The 16,394-nt window shown below is 46.9% G+C and overlaps 3 protein-coding genes across 6 annotated transcripts in view; 2 read left to right on the forward strand and 1 right to left on the reverse strand.

The window, feature by feature from the left end:
* Positions 1 to 359: 359 nt before the first annotated feature.
* Positions 360 to 9,218, forward strand: C1RL (complement C1r subcomponent like). 4 transcript variants are annotated; one of them, XM_011365796.2, is made up of 6 exons: positions 408 to 519; positions 1,023 to 1,251; positions 4,401 to 4,590; positions 5,638 to 5,763; positions 5,898 to 5,972; positions 7,294 to 9,218. In XM_011365796.2, coding segments are annotated over exons 1-6 (1,395 nt in total). In that variant the 5' UTR covers positions 408 to 517; the 3' UTR covers positions 8,067 to 9,218. The 4 variants fall into 4 exon arrangements, with proteins under 4 accessions (XP_023389780.1, XP_011364098.2, XP_023389781.1 ...); XM_023534012.1 differs by lacking the exon at positions 1,023 to 1,251 and having other exon boundaries at positions 360 to 519; XM_023534013.1 differs by lacking the exon at positions 4,401 to 4,590 and having other exon boundaries at positions 1,023 to 1,231.
* A 1,899-nt stretch (positions 9,219 to 11,117) lies between these two features.
* C1R (complement C1r) overlaps positions 11,118 to 16,394 on the forward strand; it is a 9,717-nt gene continuing 4,440 nt past the window's right edge. Inside the window, 7 exon segments of the mRNA XM_011365801.2 lie at positions 11,118 to 11,298; positions 12,008 to 12,236; positions 13,504 to 13,696; positions 14,014 to 14,154; positions 14,257 to 14,453; positions 14,748 to 14,895; positions 15,005 to 15,276. Coding sequence (XP_011364103.1) covers positions 11,297 to 11,298; positions 12,008 to 12,236; positions 13,504 to 13,696; positions 14,014 to 14,154; positions 14,257 to 14,453; positions 14,748 to 14,895; positions 15,005 to 15,276 — 1,182 coding nt within the window. The 5' untranslated portion in view covers positions 11,118 to 11,296.
* Positions 15,052 to 16,394, reverse strand: part of C1S (complement C1s) — a 28,932-nt gene continuing 27,589 nt past the window's right edge. Inside the window, exon 14 of the mRNA XM_011365798.2 lies at positions 15,052 to 15,132. Within this exon, the coding sequence (XP_011364100.2) occupies positions 15,111 to 15,132 (22 nt within the window). The 3' untranslated portion in view covers positions 15,052 to 15,110. The remainder of the gene's footprint in view (positions 15,133 to 16,394) is intronic.

A 16,394-nucleotide genomic window follows, 5' to 3' on the forward strand; every position in this document is an offset into this window, starting at 1 on the left:
AGGAGGGAGACAGGGAGGAGAAGCTGAAGTTCATGGGTCACAAACTTCAATTTCTACATGAGGCAGGCTGGTAACAAATCCGTGGAAAGGTCAGGGAGGAAGAAGTATGGCCAATTAAAGGTGACAGCCATAACTCACAAGGAGCCACCCTACTATTTACTATTTTGTAAATAATACAAAAGCATCAAGAATCAGTGCTCTCTCACTCCTGCCCTCTGAGGGCCAGCCTGGTTTTGGAGACGTTTTACCGTTTTAGTTGTAGTGGATGAGCTACTCCCTCGTCAGACAGCAGGTGGCGCCCAACCCAGGAAATTAGAAAAGGGGAACAGCGGGGTTACTTAACTCATTTCCAGTAACTGCTCCCTCCTCCCACACAGAGCCTTCTCCAGCCCCACCTCTTGTTCCCTGGCCCCGGCCAAGTCCTCTCTCAGGTCCCAGATGTCGGTTCCTGATGCCTGGTCTCAGAAGGGGGAACTAACTCTGGGGAAGCCCCCACTCCACAAGCTGCCCAGGCAAGATGTGAGTGTGCCCTTGGAGAGGCCTAGAGGAGAGGAAAGGGATGGGGAAAAGGGAAGGTGGGACCCAGGGGCATATGTACACACACACACACACACACAGCCACAGCCACAGCCACTTAACGCTGAGGGGAACCGGAATTTCCATAGCCTCTAACAGCCTTCCCTGGGAATAGTCAGGCTGAATGCTCTGAGCCAGGAAACTAACACATTTAACTGCCCTTCACTTGTGCCACCATTGCCCCCTCAGATCCCGGGGTGGGGTTGGGATCTGCTGAAGCAGAAAGCAGCCCCCCACTTTGGATGAGCGATGTCGCGCAGGCCCACTAAGAAGAGGCTGAAAGAACTGGGGCGGGGAAGGTCAATGAGGGAGAAGACAGAGGTGCCAGGTTCAAGGGCTGAGGCCACAGCTGCTAATGCCTTTCCCAGGCCTCTCAGTCCTTCAGCATCACCTGCCCCGACTCCTAATGACCCCACAGGCCTCATCTTGCCCTCACCAACTCATAGGTGGTGGCTGCTTCTCTGGGGAGTCCTCCAGGCTTGCCCCACGCAGGGCTCCGTGCTCTTGGCCCAACAGCTACCCCAGCAGCTGACATCGCCCGGGTACCCAGAGCCATACCTCAAAGGCCAAGAGAGCACCACTGTCATTGAGGCTCCGAAAGGCTTTGCTGTGAGGCTCGTCTTCCAGGAGTTCGACCTGGAGCCGTCTCAGGACTGTGAGCAGGACTCTGTCACAGTGAGCTGGGGTGGAGGTCCTGGAAGGACTCTGGGGAGGGAGCCTCCTGTCCTGGAGCCAGGGGCAGTGGGAGGTGGTCATGCCCTGAATCTCAGAGGATGGATGACAAGCCCAGGTCAGGGAAACAGGCCAGTTTACCTGAGAGGCAAGGGTCTGCCCCAGCACACTGCCTCCACCAGCAGCCCTGTCCCTGCCCGTGCTGCCATCTTGGCTGCAAAGGGACACATAAATACTGCCAATCCCTAGAATAAAGAGCAAGGACTCACACATCAGTCATTAAAAACACATCATCGGGCATTTGCTGAGTGCCTGCTCTGTCAGGGCAGGAAGTTGGGCATGAATAATAAAAGATTAGTGACCATTCAAGTTTATCTTAGAGGAGATATCACAAAACTTCTTATGACAAGGGCATTATTCAGAATAAGGACACTTTAAAAACAGTACTACATATTATCTTTTGGTTTAAATTTTATTTATATCAAAATAATACATGCACATAGTTTTGTTTTGTTTTGTTTTTTAAGAGTATTACAAGGCATATAATGAAAAATAGTGGTCTCCAGTCTACTCCCCACCCAGTTCTACTCCCTGGGACAAATTATTTACAATTCATGTAGCTGTTTTACATGGTATTTATTTTCATATGTGTCAATAACATGCTTTCTCTCTTTTTCCATATCATCTATTAACTTCCCTCTATAGATGACAAGCTTAATCTCTCGCAGATCTACACCACCCACATTTCCCCTCCTCCATCCTCACGGTTTACCTATACTATGATTTTTAATTAAATTTGCAGTCATTATTTACATTACGATGACTTTAAAATATTCACATCTGAGCACGTGGTGTACAATAATTATAATTTCTTCTCCAACTTTTGGGTTTCCCAGGAGTCGATAATTACATAGAGTTCTTTGAGTTTTATTTGTTCTTGTTCTGACCTTTGGTTTGCTTCATTCTCTCTATAACTAATCTTCCCACACTCTTAGCCAGGAGAGTATATCTCCTCTCAACATATTCAAGTACAAATCTCAGCCTCTGAGTCCCTCTTTTCATTGGTGACGTCCTGCCTGAAGGCCTCTCGATGACTTATTTCTTCAGTCTAAATTCTTCGCTCTCTCAGCCTTCGCACTTCCTGGGAGTTTTTCTCATTCTGCTGGTTTCCTTTACCTGTCCTGTCTCGGAACTGAATCCCATCATTCTCTTTCCTGATTTACTCCCTCATTTTGAAGGAGCACTTTATCCTCCAGAAAGGGTATGTGGGAGTAAATTTTAAAGGATCTTCTACCGCCCTAAGTGTCTTAGTTCTGCCCTCCCAGTTGATGGGTAATTCATCCAGGTTGCCTTCTAGGTTGGAAGTCACTGTCTCTCAGAATTTTGATGATGTTGATTTCTAGCTCTAGTCTGGTTAAATCTGACACCATTATGATTCCTGATCCTTAGTTTTTTTCTCACTGGAGCTTTTGGAGTATTTTCCTGTTACCAGTATTCTGAACTTTCATTATGATGTACCTCGATGTGGATCGTTTTTCACTCATTGCACTCACTATTCTGTTGTGTTTTCCATCTCTTTATCTTTTTGTTCCACTTTCTGGGAGATTTCCTCATTTTAAATACCAACTTTAATGTTTACATTTTTTTTTTAACATCTAAAGACTCATTCTTATTTTCTAAATATGCCTTTTTATAGAGTATTGTTCTTATTTCATAGGCAGTATCTACTCTTTTTTCTCTGATGGGATTATTTTTAAATGTTTCTTCTATTCCCTGTATTATCTCTACTTCATCCAAGTTCCTCTTTACTCTTTATTTGTTTGGGTGCCTCCTTTTCATTGATCAGTAAAGGGCAGTTTCCAAGAGCAAAATGCTTTCTCCCCAAGAGGTAGGCTTCTTAAATATAGGGCTTAAATTTGTTGATGTTCTAAGGAAAAGAACAGTACTGAGATGAGCTCAGCAAGGCATTTAGGGTGATTGAGAAATTTTCTTTATGCTAGCTTCTACCCAGTTAATGTGATCCCAGTGAAATAGGCTGGGTGGAATCTTAAAGGAATTTGATTCTTAGGGAGAACGAGGGAACAAAGAGCTAGCAAGAACCCAGGATGAGGATCAATATGAAAATCAGAAATAAAATGAGCTGAGCAGTGAGCTGAGTGCCCAGAATAAGATTAAGCAGGAAGTGTGGGCCAGGAGAATTCCTTTCAAGACATCCTTCCTCGGATTGGAGACCCCGCAGGAAAGAATTCGAGCAGGGGCGAGGCAGTCAAAAGGGGATCGAAACAGAAACAACTTGCTTAAAGAACATGTAAGTTTAGCAACAATAGCCAGAGTATCCATACTGTGTACACCTGTGTCCTAACGTTCCCACACCTTGTGGCGGCTTCATTAATAGTTCATGGGGAAAGAGGAGGAACATTCCAAAAAAAGGAGAACAAGAAAGGCCAGGAACCCCTAGAGGCTCTGTCTTTGCAGAGGGTCTTATTGCTTCACAGAGGTTGGCCCACAGGAAGTTGCTCAGAGAAGTGGAAGGTGATGGGGGTGGAGGAAGCCGGATGAAAGGGACTTGTGTCTGTACCTTCATTGATTCAAAGCTGTGGCACTATAGGCACCATCTTGAGCATCAGGAACTCAATGGTCAGCAAAATAGGTGTAATTCCTGCCTTCTTAGAACTTACAATCCAGTGGACTATTGAGGGGAACCCTGGGCTTCCCAAGGAGTTTCTTTTTTTATTAATTTATTTTTTTATAATTATTGCCATATAATATTATATTAGTTTCGGGTACACAAAAGATTGATTCAACATTTATATACCTTACAAAGTGATCACCATAATAAGTCTAGTAAGCATCTGTCACCCTACATAGTTATTATGATGATATTGACTCTAATCCCAAGGAGCTTCTTGAAAGAAGGTAAATATGAGAGGCTTTATGAGGTAATTATAGCAGGCTAAAGAAATATGCTGGGTATCTGGTCATGTCTAGAAGAAACCTGGGAGTCCAAAGTTCCACCTAGAACAATGTCTTAGCCCCAGAGGTATGCAGACCTGCTAGATGGGGCTGGAGTCCATGCCCATGACATGACCCTGTGGCCATCTGTAGTGCAGATTCACCCCACACCTGCCTGCTCTGCTCCCTTCCCCTTTCAGATTACAGCCAGTGGGATGGGTCCACACTGGTTCTGCGGTCAGCATGGCTCCCCGCTGGGCAACCTCCCAGGTCAGAGGGAGTTTGTGTCCTCAGGGAGCAGTTTGCAGCTGACATTCTGTGCACCTGCCTCCTCTGAAAATAAGACCACCCTCCTCCACAAGGGCTTCCTGGCCCTCTACCAAGCTGTAAGTAAGTGTCCATCCCAGGGGTGCACCCTCTGTCTATAGCCATGGCCCGTGGTATCTTGAAGCAACAAGCGGAAGCTTGAATGACTGCTGAGGCTGGAGGCTCAGAGACACCTGGACCCACCCCATCTCTGTCCCCTCCCGGCCCCAGATGGTGAGCAGCCCAGTTAAAGGGTAACCATTGCTTAGCTCCAACAATTATTTCCATGCCAGTTTGCTGGCCCAGTCCTTGCAGATCATCTCATTTTTCAAGAGAAGCCAAAAATCCAGATTTTAAGTGAAATTCTATATTTTCAAATGATAACTCAGAATTTATGAAACATAATGCATGTGCGTTATAAAAATTTTCAAAAAAAATATGGTAAAAAGTAAGTCCTCCTCTGATCTCTGGCCCTTAGACCCTGGCTACCTTGTTCTCCATTTCCTATATATTCTTCCAAAGACATTCTATGCCATTCAAATATAAATTCTGTGTATGTGTGTCACATAACATTCACAATGTTTAAAATTTGGCATTTTTCACTCAGTGATATATCTTAAAGATCATCCAATATACATATGGTTAGCATTGCCCAATTCTTTTTAATGACCATATAATATTCCTTTGATTGATGTGTCATGATGTATTTAATCAGTCTTCCACTGGTAGATATTTTGCTGCCACAAACAGTACTGCTATGGATATCCTTGTATATACATCTTGGAGCACACATATGAGAGTAAGTTCTTAAAAATGGAAATACTAAGTGAAAAAAAAATTGCAGTTTTAATTTTTATATTGCTAAATTTCCCTCCAAAGAAGTTTTGCTAATTTATACTCCCACTAATCATGTATGAAAATGCCTATTTCCCCATACCCTACTCATCACAATTATTTTCAAACCTTTTTAGCATTGACAATCTGATCAGTGAAAAATAATTTAAGTTTGAAAAAATAAATAAATAAAAGACTGTGCAGGTCAAACTAAATATGGCCGTGGGCCAGAATCAGTCTTTGGGTTGCCAGTTTGCAATTCCAATCTAGGTTCTAATGACCACTGTTTTCCTGTAGGTATAAACCAGAGTCAGCCCATCAGCCAGGTTAGTAGGGGCTCTGAGACCACACGCACACCTGGAGACAACCCCTTCAAAACCCAGAACCACTGCCAGGAGCCCTATTATCAGACAATGCCCACAGGTGAGTCCTTTTGTGCTGGAGAACTGGCTTCTATCTGCCTGACACCCACCAAGAGGCCTCTGGGCAACTACTCTTTTAGCCTCGACTTCCAATTCTGAGCCTGTTTCTTTGCCTCCCTTCATTTCACTCCTCAGGGATGTTCACCTGCACAGCCCAAGATCCCTGGAAAGAGACACAGGACAGAGAGGAGGTTCCTCACTGTGCGCCTGGTGAGCAGTGACCTATCAGTGCTGTGACTGTGGCCACTTCCCAAACAAGCCTCGGCTGGAGCCTGTGGAGCAGGACACAGCGGGTTAAAGGAAAGCCTTAGAATAGAAAGGAGCAACTAAAGACAGAAGGGAGGAAGAAGAGGGGAACCAAGAAGGCATAGTAGAGGAGAGACGAGGAGCTTGTTTCTTATTCTTCGAGGATCAAGGGGTAACTAAGAAAGCAAACTCATGAAAGAAATTGATCAGATGGGAAAGTGGAGGAGGGAGAGGAGCAGAGAGTTGAAATAAGAGAAAACCCTCTGTTGGTATGGTATGATTTAAGGATACACAGACAGGCTCTCTTTCCCCAAAACATCTCCCTACCTGGAAGCCACAGGTCCAGAAAGTCCATCGTTTTTTAAAGTTTTTTCACTGAGATAAAATTCACGTAACATAAAATTCACCATTTTAAAGTGTAAAAATTCAGTAATTTTTCGTGTATTCACAACGCTATGCAGCCATTACCACTAATTTCGGAACATTTCCATCACCCCAAAAAGAAACCCAGTACCTCCAACTCTCCCCTCCCCCAGCCCCTGGCAACCACTAATCTGCTTTTTGTCTCTATGGATTTGCCTATTCTGGACATTTCATGTCAATGGAATCATACAATATCTGGCCTTTTATGTCTCTTCTTTCATTTAGGATAATGTCTTCAAGTTTTATCCACATTGTAACATGACTGAATAGAATTTCACTATATCCATATTTATCCATTCACTGGTTCATGGACATTTGGGTTATTTCCACTTTTAGCCTTTTTTGGGATAATGCTACTATGAGAATTCATATATGAGTTTCTGTCTGAACACATGTTTTGAGTTCTCTTGGGTATATACCTAAGAGTGGAATTTTCCACAATGGTTGCACCATTTTAAATTCCCATCGGCAGTATAAAAGGGCTCAAGTCTACCATTTTTGAAACCCATTTTTTTGAGTCAAAGTATTGCCTTTCTAACCCAATCTGAATAAATTTCTCAGATTTTATTCCTGACTCACAGAAAGCTCCAGAGGCAGCCCGAAGTACTGCTTTTGGGGTGGGTTAGAGGGCAAGTGGTAGTGAGAGATGTTAAAAATGAAGAAATGGCACAGAAAATCGAGGCAAGAGGCACTGAAGGCCAACTCTGCTTGCTGCATGATTTTGCTCTGGGTTCCAAGAGTCTAAAAAAGTGGGTTAAATTGGCTGAGGAGGCAGGACAGAGAACATTTCACAGAAGTAGGTCTTTAATAAACATGTCTTAATGCATGCTGATTTTTCACCCTTACCTCTCCTCTCTCCCAGTTTGTGGACGACCAGTTATCCCCATTGCCCAGAACCAGGAGGTCCAAGGTTCTTCCAAAGCTAAGTTGGGCAACTTCCCCTGGCAAGCCTTCACCAATATCTATGGCCGTGGGGGTGGGGCCCTGCTGGGTGACAGATGGATCCTCACGGCCGCCCACACCATTTATCCCAAGGACAGCATCTCTCTCAGAAAGAATCGGAGTGTGGATGTGTTCCTGGGCCACACGAAGACAGATGAGCTGATAAAACTGGGGAACCACCCTGTGCGCCGTGTGGTTGTGCACCCAGACTACCATCAGAACGAGTCCCACAACTTCGACGGGGACATTGCCCTCCTGGAGCTCCAGCACAGTGTCCCCCTCGGTCCCAGGCTCCTCCCGGTCTGTCTGCCCAACAGTGAGACTCTCTACCGCAGCGGCCTGATGGGCTACGTCAGTGGGTTCGGTGTGGAGAAGGGCTGGTTAACTACTGAGTTGAAATACTCAAAGCTGCCGGTCGCCCCGAGGGAGGCCTGCAAAGCCTGGCTCCAAGAGAAACAGAGGTCTGAGGTGTTTTCTGACAACATGTTCTGTGCTGGGAATAAGACGTGGCAGCAGAGTGTCTGCCAGGGGGACAGTGGTGGTGTCTATGTGGTATGGGATGATCGTGCCCATCACTGGGTGGCCACGGGCATCGTATCCTGGGGCATCGGGTGTGGCAAAGGCTATGGTTTCTACACCAAAGTGCTCAACTATGTGGACTGGATTAAGGGAGTGATGGACGGGAAGGATTGACCCTGGAGCAGTGACGCCAGCACTGTGGACGTCCCAAAAGGAGGAGGGTTGAGAGTGAGGATTGACCCCTGCGAGTGAAGAGGGGAGCGGGCCAGGAAGCCCTATCTAAGTCACAGTGCTAGAGAGAAATCCCCTGCTCAAGGATGACCCCATCCCAGACAGGAAGGGCATCCGCCAGCCCCTTCTCCTCACCCTCTACCTTCCTGTAAATTTGTGCTATGCTCAAAGAAGCCCCATCCATCTCAGCGAGTTTCCCTTTGAACTTCATCTCCTGCTGACACAGCTTCTTCTGTCTCTCCTGAGAACAGCCGCCCTCTCATCTCCCTGTTCAAGAGATATATGAGGGAAGTGGTCTTAATTGCATTTCACTTCTGAAACATTCCAAAGCCCCTTTAGTTGACCTTCAAATATTCACACTATCAACTTTACCACCTACCACGATGCCTAGTTGCTATTATAGTCATAGCTCGGTTTTTGTTACATCTCTGAATACCAGGCACTTCACAGATGCTATTTCATTGATTCCACACACCAAGTTTGCAAAGGATGTTTTATGATCCACATTTTAAATGAGGAAACTGAAGCTCAGGGAGATAAAGTGACTTGCCCAAACCCCACAGCTGATCCGGGATTGCAAAAACCGTGTGCTTTCCTGTGCACCTTGATACTTCTCAGGCATCCTCCAGACCTGCTGCTGCTGAGACCTGCTGTATTGCCCACTTCCCCTTCCCAATTTCCACATCAATACAGATTCTTGCTCCCTGGGAATTCCTGTTTCAGTGAGGATGAGGATACCTGGCTCGCACTTTCTTGGGGGCCCCATCTCCTGCAGACACCCCCAGTGCTGCTGAAAACCCCAGGCCATGCTCCACCTGAAAAGACCAACTCTCTAATTTTTTGTAAGGACTTGGGGTGATTTATAGTAAAATGTGTAAATAAAATACAATTGCTCAAATTGAACTAGAAGATGAAAACTATAAAACGGAAGAAAGCAACTTCGCTAATATTGAAATTCAAGTTAGCTGTATGGGTAAAGGTTAAATTTATCTTTGAAAAATAACAAGATTCAAAGGCGTATGTATATGTGGCCACGTCTACTTTTTAAACCTATGCATAGTACAAAAGGCTATTAAAAATACTCTAAAATATTCATCGACGTTTGTTTTCAGTGGTGTAATTCTGGCTGTTTAGTTTTCCCCTATTCTCTATTTTCTAAATTTTATTTCATGAACATGTATTAGCTTTATTTTTTTTATTTTTTATATTGAAAAAAATGATATATTTCTCCATGCCAAGGCAAAAAATATATACTTATGTCGATATGTCTATATTTATATATCTAGATATAGATATATAGCCACAGAGAGAAACCCACCATTACTTTAAGGGAGAAATTTTTTTTCCCCAGAATCAAATCTTAAGAGGAATGAACAATATAACAGGCTACGTCTTCAGTACTAGTTTTAAAATAAGTGTCTAAACGATGTGTGGCTGTTTCTTCTTCCTTTTCTTGGTTTAAGTCAAAAGTGTAAGACAAATGCATAGTAAAAGTTATTTTGAGTGGTTGGACAGAGTGGGAGTCAGGCTGAGACTGAGCTAATGAGGTCCAGGATTGTCACTTTCCAGTCATGTTGAATGATACCAGAACAGAACTCAGAATCCATGAGACGGATGGAAGGGCTTCAGCTGAGACCTACCTCCTCGGACCACCTCCTCCTTACCTGTTGCCTCTGCCATCCTGCTCCCACCATAAACACACGCACACACTCACACACACACTGCTTTCAGGATGCTAATGTGCAATTTGCTAGACAAGAGTCCCCTTCTTTCTTGTCTCCTGATCTGGTCCTATCCTTTCTCTCTATCTTTGTCTCTCCTGACCTGACAGGCCATGGGTCATATCACAGATCAGCCCAGCCATCAGATTCATTCCTCAGCTCCAAATATAAGCCTGCTAGAGAAACCCTCCAGATCTTGTGTCTTCCATGTGCCTGCTTGCTACATTCAGTGATGACTTGTTTACTGCCTAAAGGGGCCCAATCTTCATGAGTCCTTGCAATCCATTGCCTAGGAAAGTGCCTGACATATTTAACTGGTCACCCATTAATGACGAATGAGCAGATGGGTAGGTGCAGGGATTGAGGAATTAATCTAATAGGGGAAATAAGCAGGATACACTACAAAAGCCTGAGAACTCAGGCTCTGCACCCTGAGCCTCTCTGTGGAATATAGTGAATAGGGCATTGGAGTCATGGTTAGTCGATGAAGATAGGCTTCCACAAAGAGCAAACTTTTAAAACAGGACACCATGGCCTGGTAGACAGGAGACACAAGAACCTTCCTCTCTCCCAGGACCCTGGCTTTCTCTCAAGTCACTCTTGGTCCACGACCACACTGTTTTTCTAGTCCTGGGCAACTGTGACCCTGAGGGGCTCATATTCTTGACCAGATGCTGAGGAAAAGAAGAAATCTCTACCCCTTCCCCAGCTGCCCCTGCTTCAATAAAAGCCAAGTTCATTGGCAGGCCTGAGTTAACTGAGGTGGGGAGGAAGGGTCTTAAAACAGACCCGAGCATAGCTTTAGGGTCACCCTAAGCGTCGTTCATGAGTGAAGTGACCAGCGCCCCAATGCAACCAAACTCCTCTTTCCATGCCTGCACTGCCCTGCTCTATCTGCTGTCACATCACCCTGGGCATCGAAACCCTGACCATTCCTGGACCAGGGCTGCTAGGCAACTAAGGACAGGACGAACCAGGTTAATGGAAAAGAGTCGTCCAGAAAAGAGAGTCCCCTCAACTGTGCTTTCACTGCCCTTTGGGTGGGAATCCTGTAAACACAGCAGCAGACCCTAGGAAGATCCCTGAAGAAAGGGAGGATTCAGATCAGATTTAGAAAACGAGAAGTCTGGGCCTCCAACTCAAGGCTTTCCTCACTCTAAAAATTGGCCCATTCCCTTACCTCTTCCCCATGTAGGCCAGCAGGTGGCACCACCATCAGTGAATTCAAAACCAAAACTAAATTAAACTGGAAACAGATTTTTTTTTTTTTGGTTTTGTTTATGCAAATAGTCCATTCCCTACAGCATTCCTCCGGGAATGGTCTCCCCTTCCCCCTCCACAGTCATTCCCTCCCTTCCCCTTCCCTCCTCTGCATGACCGCTCTCTTTCTCCACACAGAGTGGATGAAGACGCTGTCAGGGGCGTCCAGGATCCAAAAGCAAGACTTGAGAAATGTGAGTAAGGCTGATGGGGCCCAAGGAGGGAGGGAGAAACCAGAGGGGAGACCCCTGGGCATGGGAGGCAACTCTGCTCCCAAATTTATTCAGGGAGACAGGATCAGCCCTCCCTTTCCCATGTCCCTTATTTATTCCAGTGTGCACGTTTGCGTGTACACACGCAAACGTGAACCCCCATCCCTCTTCCTGAGGACAAAAGGAGACCTTAGACATATGAAGTGATGGCCACATCCCCTTCTTCTTCCCAGCTCATAGCAGGGGAGCAGCAAGATGGGGGGACCCACTCTGCCCAGGAGGGGTGTCCTCCGTGCACCATTTGTGCTCCATGGGTAGTTTCCCCCAGAGGCCTTTGCTGAGCCTTTCGGAGCCCTTGCAGAGAACCATGACTGAAAACCCTCATCCTCAATTCACTGGTCCCAAGCCAGCCTTATTCCGGGAAGGGGAGGGGAGTGATGGGACAGGGCAGGGAGGGAGTGGGGAGAGAGGTGAAGGCAGTGTGATGACCTCTGGACTAGACATTGCCCTGGGGAGGAACACCTCATGCAGCAGCTGTGGAGACCGGACTCCCCACGCCACTCACCCCCACCTAGGCATCTGTGAGACCTAGAATGGGCAAAGAGGAACATGCCCAACAGAGTGACCGTGCTGTCCCCCACCCCAGCCTCTGCCCACACAGCGCTCCAGACGCCCTCTTTCTTTTTGACAGGTGGCTCTCATACCTCCTGGTGTCGGTCCTGTTCTGCAGGATGGGAGGCTCCATCCCCATCCCTCAGGAGCTCTTTGGGGAGGTGACTTCCCCTCTGTACCCCAAGACTTATCCCAACAACTTTGAAACAACCACTGTGATCACAGTCCCCACAGGATACAGGGTGAAGCTTGTCTTCTGGCAGTTTGACCTGGAGCCTTCTGAAGGCTGTTTCTATGACTATGTCAAGGTAGGAGGTCAGGCTGGGAGGGTAAGGGAGAGCTGGGCATCTCTAGAACCTGAGGACTTGTGCTCTAACCACCCTAGATAGCATTTCCCACCTGTGGACACAGCCCCAGCCCTGTAAGAGCTGATAGCCGAGTGGAGTTCTAGGAGTCAGGTGATGGCATCGATGGCGTCCATTGGTTTTAGAGGCCCTCGGTGAGCACCGGGGGGAGAAACACAAAAGAGGGAAGGTATAGTCCCCACTCTCAGGAAATTTACTGTTTACAGGAGTCAGAAAAGCTTTCCATCTGTTTCCTTGCTGGGAGTCTTTGAGAAACTGCTGTGCCTCAGTTTCCCTGTTTCCATGAAGAATATCACCACAGCTGCCTGCCTCATCAAGAACGTAGGAACATGGGGAAGAAAAATATGTGTGGCAGTAGCTCAAGCATAGCCTCCAGCAAGGACAATGGGTTCAGTCCTCTCACCTCTGTGACAACCAAGGGTACCATCCCCGTCTCAGCTTTCTACATCCAATAAAAATGACATTCTAGATTCAAGATTCCAGTAGAGCCTAGCATGTCCCGTAAATACCACTCCCTGGAGGCTGTGAGAGACTAACATGAAAATGACACATCTCTAGCCCAGAAGACTTGAGAAGTTTGCAGTGTTGGGGAGAGGGGTCTTGGTGGCAGGGATAATGAGAAATGGGGTTGGGGGGAAGAACATCTTCTACTTTTGATGGTTTAAGGAATTGTGAAAAAAGAGATAAGGGAAGCTAGGCAATGCATGCCGATGCTAACGCTGGTGGGCTCCAGAGGCTCACATTCACCTGAGTATATCAGGAGGCATGGCTGGATGCGAATAGTTTGAATAAGGTGAGATAGAATAACAAGAGAGAAATTCAAGCAGACAAGTCCAAGCTCTAGGAATGAAGGAATGAATAAGGCTGGGTAGAGACAACCAGGATTCCAGTGGAAGATGGGCATGGGAGGGGATGGGAATGAAGAAAGGTCTGAAACATGCTGAGAGGAAATACACAGGGAAGGGGTGATGTATCAGGCACTGGAGAATGTGCAAAGATTTAGCCAGTGAGAAATTCAGGTGGACAAAGGAAAGTCGCCCAGGGAGGTTTGCAACAGCCAGAGCTCAGCAGGTGGAGACCAGCAGGAGGTCACTCCAGCAATGGGGCATGATTCACTCTTTAGGACAAGAGAAGGAGAACCATCGCTGACCTTCCACATGTGACATGTCTCAGCAGCTCTCCTCCCTACCCCTTGTCCTTCCTCTACCAGATCTCTGCTGATAAGAAAACCCTAGGGAGGTTCTGTGGGCAACTGGGTTCTCCACTGGGCAACCACCCAGGAAAGAAGGAATTCATGTCCCAAGGAAACAAGATGCTGCTGACCTTCCACACGGACTTCTCCAATGAGGAGAACGGCACCATCATGTTCTACAAGGGCTTCCTGGCCTATTACCAAGCTATAGGTGAGTGGTCCCCAGGTTGCCTTTTGTCGGGACTCAGTCATAGAGAATGGGGACCAGAAAAAGGGGATCTTGAATCCAAAGAAGCAGGAAAACTGGCTCTCATTTTTCCCCTCAAGAAAGCTTTTTCCGGAAGAGGCCTGTAAGCCTGGGCCCTGTCCCCACTGGGCAGTTCCCAGAAAGCATTAGAGAGACCTGTAGGTCCAGGTAGCCCGGAGCTGACAATCTTTCAGCCTCTGGTGAGTGACCGCCCCGAGATCAGCACCACTATAGAAGTCCCCTGGCAAAAATGTAATCCTTCCTCTTGGAATCTCTTCCAGACCTCGATGAATGTGCTTCCAACTCAGTTGAGGAGAACGCCCAGCCCCAGTGCCAGCACCTGTGTCACAACTATGTTGGCGGCTACTTCTGTTCCTGCCGTCCAGGCTATGAACTTCAGAAGGATGGGCTTTCCTGCCAGGGTGAGGTTGGGCGATGTGGTGGGGGAGGCTGAGGCTGAGCACGGGCTCGCTGTGCCAACCAGGGAATCTCCCGGTGACCCCTTTCCTGCTCTGCTCTCACAGTTGAGTGCAGCAGTGAGCTGTACACAGAGCCATCAGGCTACTTGTCCAGCCTGGAGTACCCTCAGCCCTACCCTCCTGACCTGCGCTGCAACTACAGCATCCGGGTGGAGCGAGGCTACACCATCCACCTCAAGTTCCTGGAGCCTTTTGAAATCGATGACCACCAGCAAGTACACTGCCCCTATGACCAGCTACAGGTATAGCCATCCCACCCCCAAGGAGACCCCTCCCTCTCTTTCCCATCCCCACTGGGCTCTTCTCATCCCTACGGCTTTCCGGATCCTCTGGCCAATTGGGTCAGGAATGACCAACATCACACATGGGCCGGGCAAGCTCCCACACAACTGAAAGGGGGTCCAAGGGATCCCTTTTCCCCTCCAGCTGAAAACATGCACAAAGCAGGACTCCCACCACCACCACCACCACCACCACCCTGGCCCTGTAGGAAAATATCTACCTTGGGGAGATGACCCTCCCTCCTCCCCCACCAGATCTATGCCAACGGGAGGAATATTGGCGAGTTCTGTGGGAAGCAAAGGCCTGCTAACCTTGACACCAGCAGCAATGCCGTGGATCTGCTGTTCTTCACAGACGACTCAGGGGACAGCCGGGGCTGGAAGCTGCACTACACCACTGAAAGTAAGGGGGTCTGGGCCCTCCCTTGCCAGCCTGCAATGCAGCAGGATCAGGTGGGGAGAAGGAAGGCAAGTGGCTCTGAAATAAACATGCCCTCTTATCTCCCCCACAGTCATCAAGTGCCCCCAGCCCAAGACCCTAGACGAGTTCACCGTTATCCAGAGCCTGCAGCCTCAGTATCAGTTCCGTGACTACTTCATTGTCACCTGCAAACAAGGCTACCAGCTCGTGGAGGTAAAAGCCCAGGCCTGAGGGTGAGAGCTGGCCCATCATTCCAGGAGTAATTCAGATGGATAGGCCCACAGCAGATTTAGGCTCAGCCCCAGGTGGAATCACAGATATTAGAACTGGAAGGGTCACCTGGTCTACCAGCTCTCAAACTTGATTGCACATTGGAAACTCTTAAAGTTTAAAAAATACTGATATCTGAGTCTTCTGTTAGAGACTGCTTCCATTGTCTGGAGTACAGATTGGGCATCAGGATTACTTAAAGCTACCCAGGTGATTCTAAGGTATAGCCAAGTTCAAGAACTACTGACCCAGTCTAATAACTCATTGTAGAATTAGGCTCTGAAAAAGTAGGGGCAGAAATGGTGTGCAAGGAGTGACTCATTTGACATCGGAGTGATTTTGTACAGCAGGAACCTGCACCAAATCTCCTGCCTCTTGCTCCAGGGCTTGTCTATGCACATCGGTGGTCTTATCTTAGACCCACCATCCTGTCCTTTGTAAACTCAGGAAATAATGTGGTTTTATTCATTGGCCAAGCTCACAAAAGCTGGTAAACTAAAATACTATTTTGAAAAACATACAATTAGATTTACCCCTGGCCAGGGACCAGGGACTGGACAGCCCATCTTTGTTCAATAGATCCACTTGGAACACCCAATCAGAATTAGAGATCTTTGATATGTCCTTAAGTAGTAATTAATTCATTCAACAAAAACTTTAAGTGCTTACTGAGTGTCAGGCAGTATTCTAGATGCAAGAGGTACAGTAAAAAGAAACACACATGTTCACACAGCCTTGATGGAGCTTACATTTGACTGCTCCATCAAACTGAGTTAGCCAGATAAATTGGTCTTTACTCCAGGATGCCTCCAGCTATGTCATGAAGACTGGGTGTTCAGGGCACAGAAGACTGGAGACTCACATACTCTTTGCTTATGTTACAACCCTCTCCTCGCTATACCACCCTGACCCTTACCTTAGCATTTGTCATTCACTTCATAGAATTTAAAGCAAGTCACACAGTTTATCTCACATTATTTATATTTTGCTCAGACATCCTAATTCTCATACACATTCTCTTGAAATTTTTTCCAGGGCTAACTCTCTGGGATAATTGTTGGTCTTAATAAAACTCATTCACATTGTCCAATGACATTTCATTTCAGAGGGTGCCATTTTCTTGCCTTGTCCCCACTATCTGTTCAACTGCAACAGCACTTAGCACATCAGCATCTCGAGCACCCTGGAGAGTGGCTGGCCTGCACTAGTAT

The sequence above is a fragment of the Pteropus vampyrus genome, unplaced genomic scaffold, assembly GCF_000151845.1.
Source record: "Pteropus vampyrus isolate Shadow unplaced genomic scaffold, Pvam_2.0 Scaffold116, whole genome shotgun sequence".
Lineage (NCBI taxonomy): Eukaryota > Metazoa > Chordata > Mammalia > Chiroptera > Pteropodidae > Pteropus > Pteropus vampyrus.

Excerpts from the sequence above, each read along its gene's own strand:
- C1RL (XM_011365796.2), top strand. Across the intron at positions 4,591-5,637 it reads GGCCCTCTACCAAGCTGTAA|GTATAAACCAGAGTCAGCCC; the intron begins GTAAGTGTCCAT and ends GTTTTCCTGTAG. Across the intron at positions 5,973-7,293 it reads GGTTCCTCACTGTGCGCCTG|TTTGTGGACGACCAGTTATC; the intron begins GTGAGCAGTGAC and ends CCTCTCTCCCAG.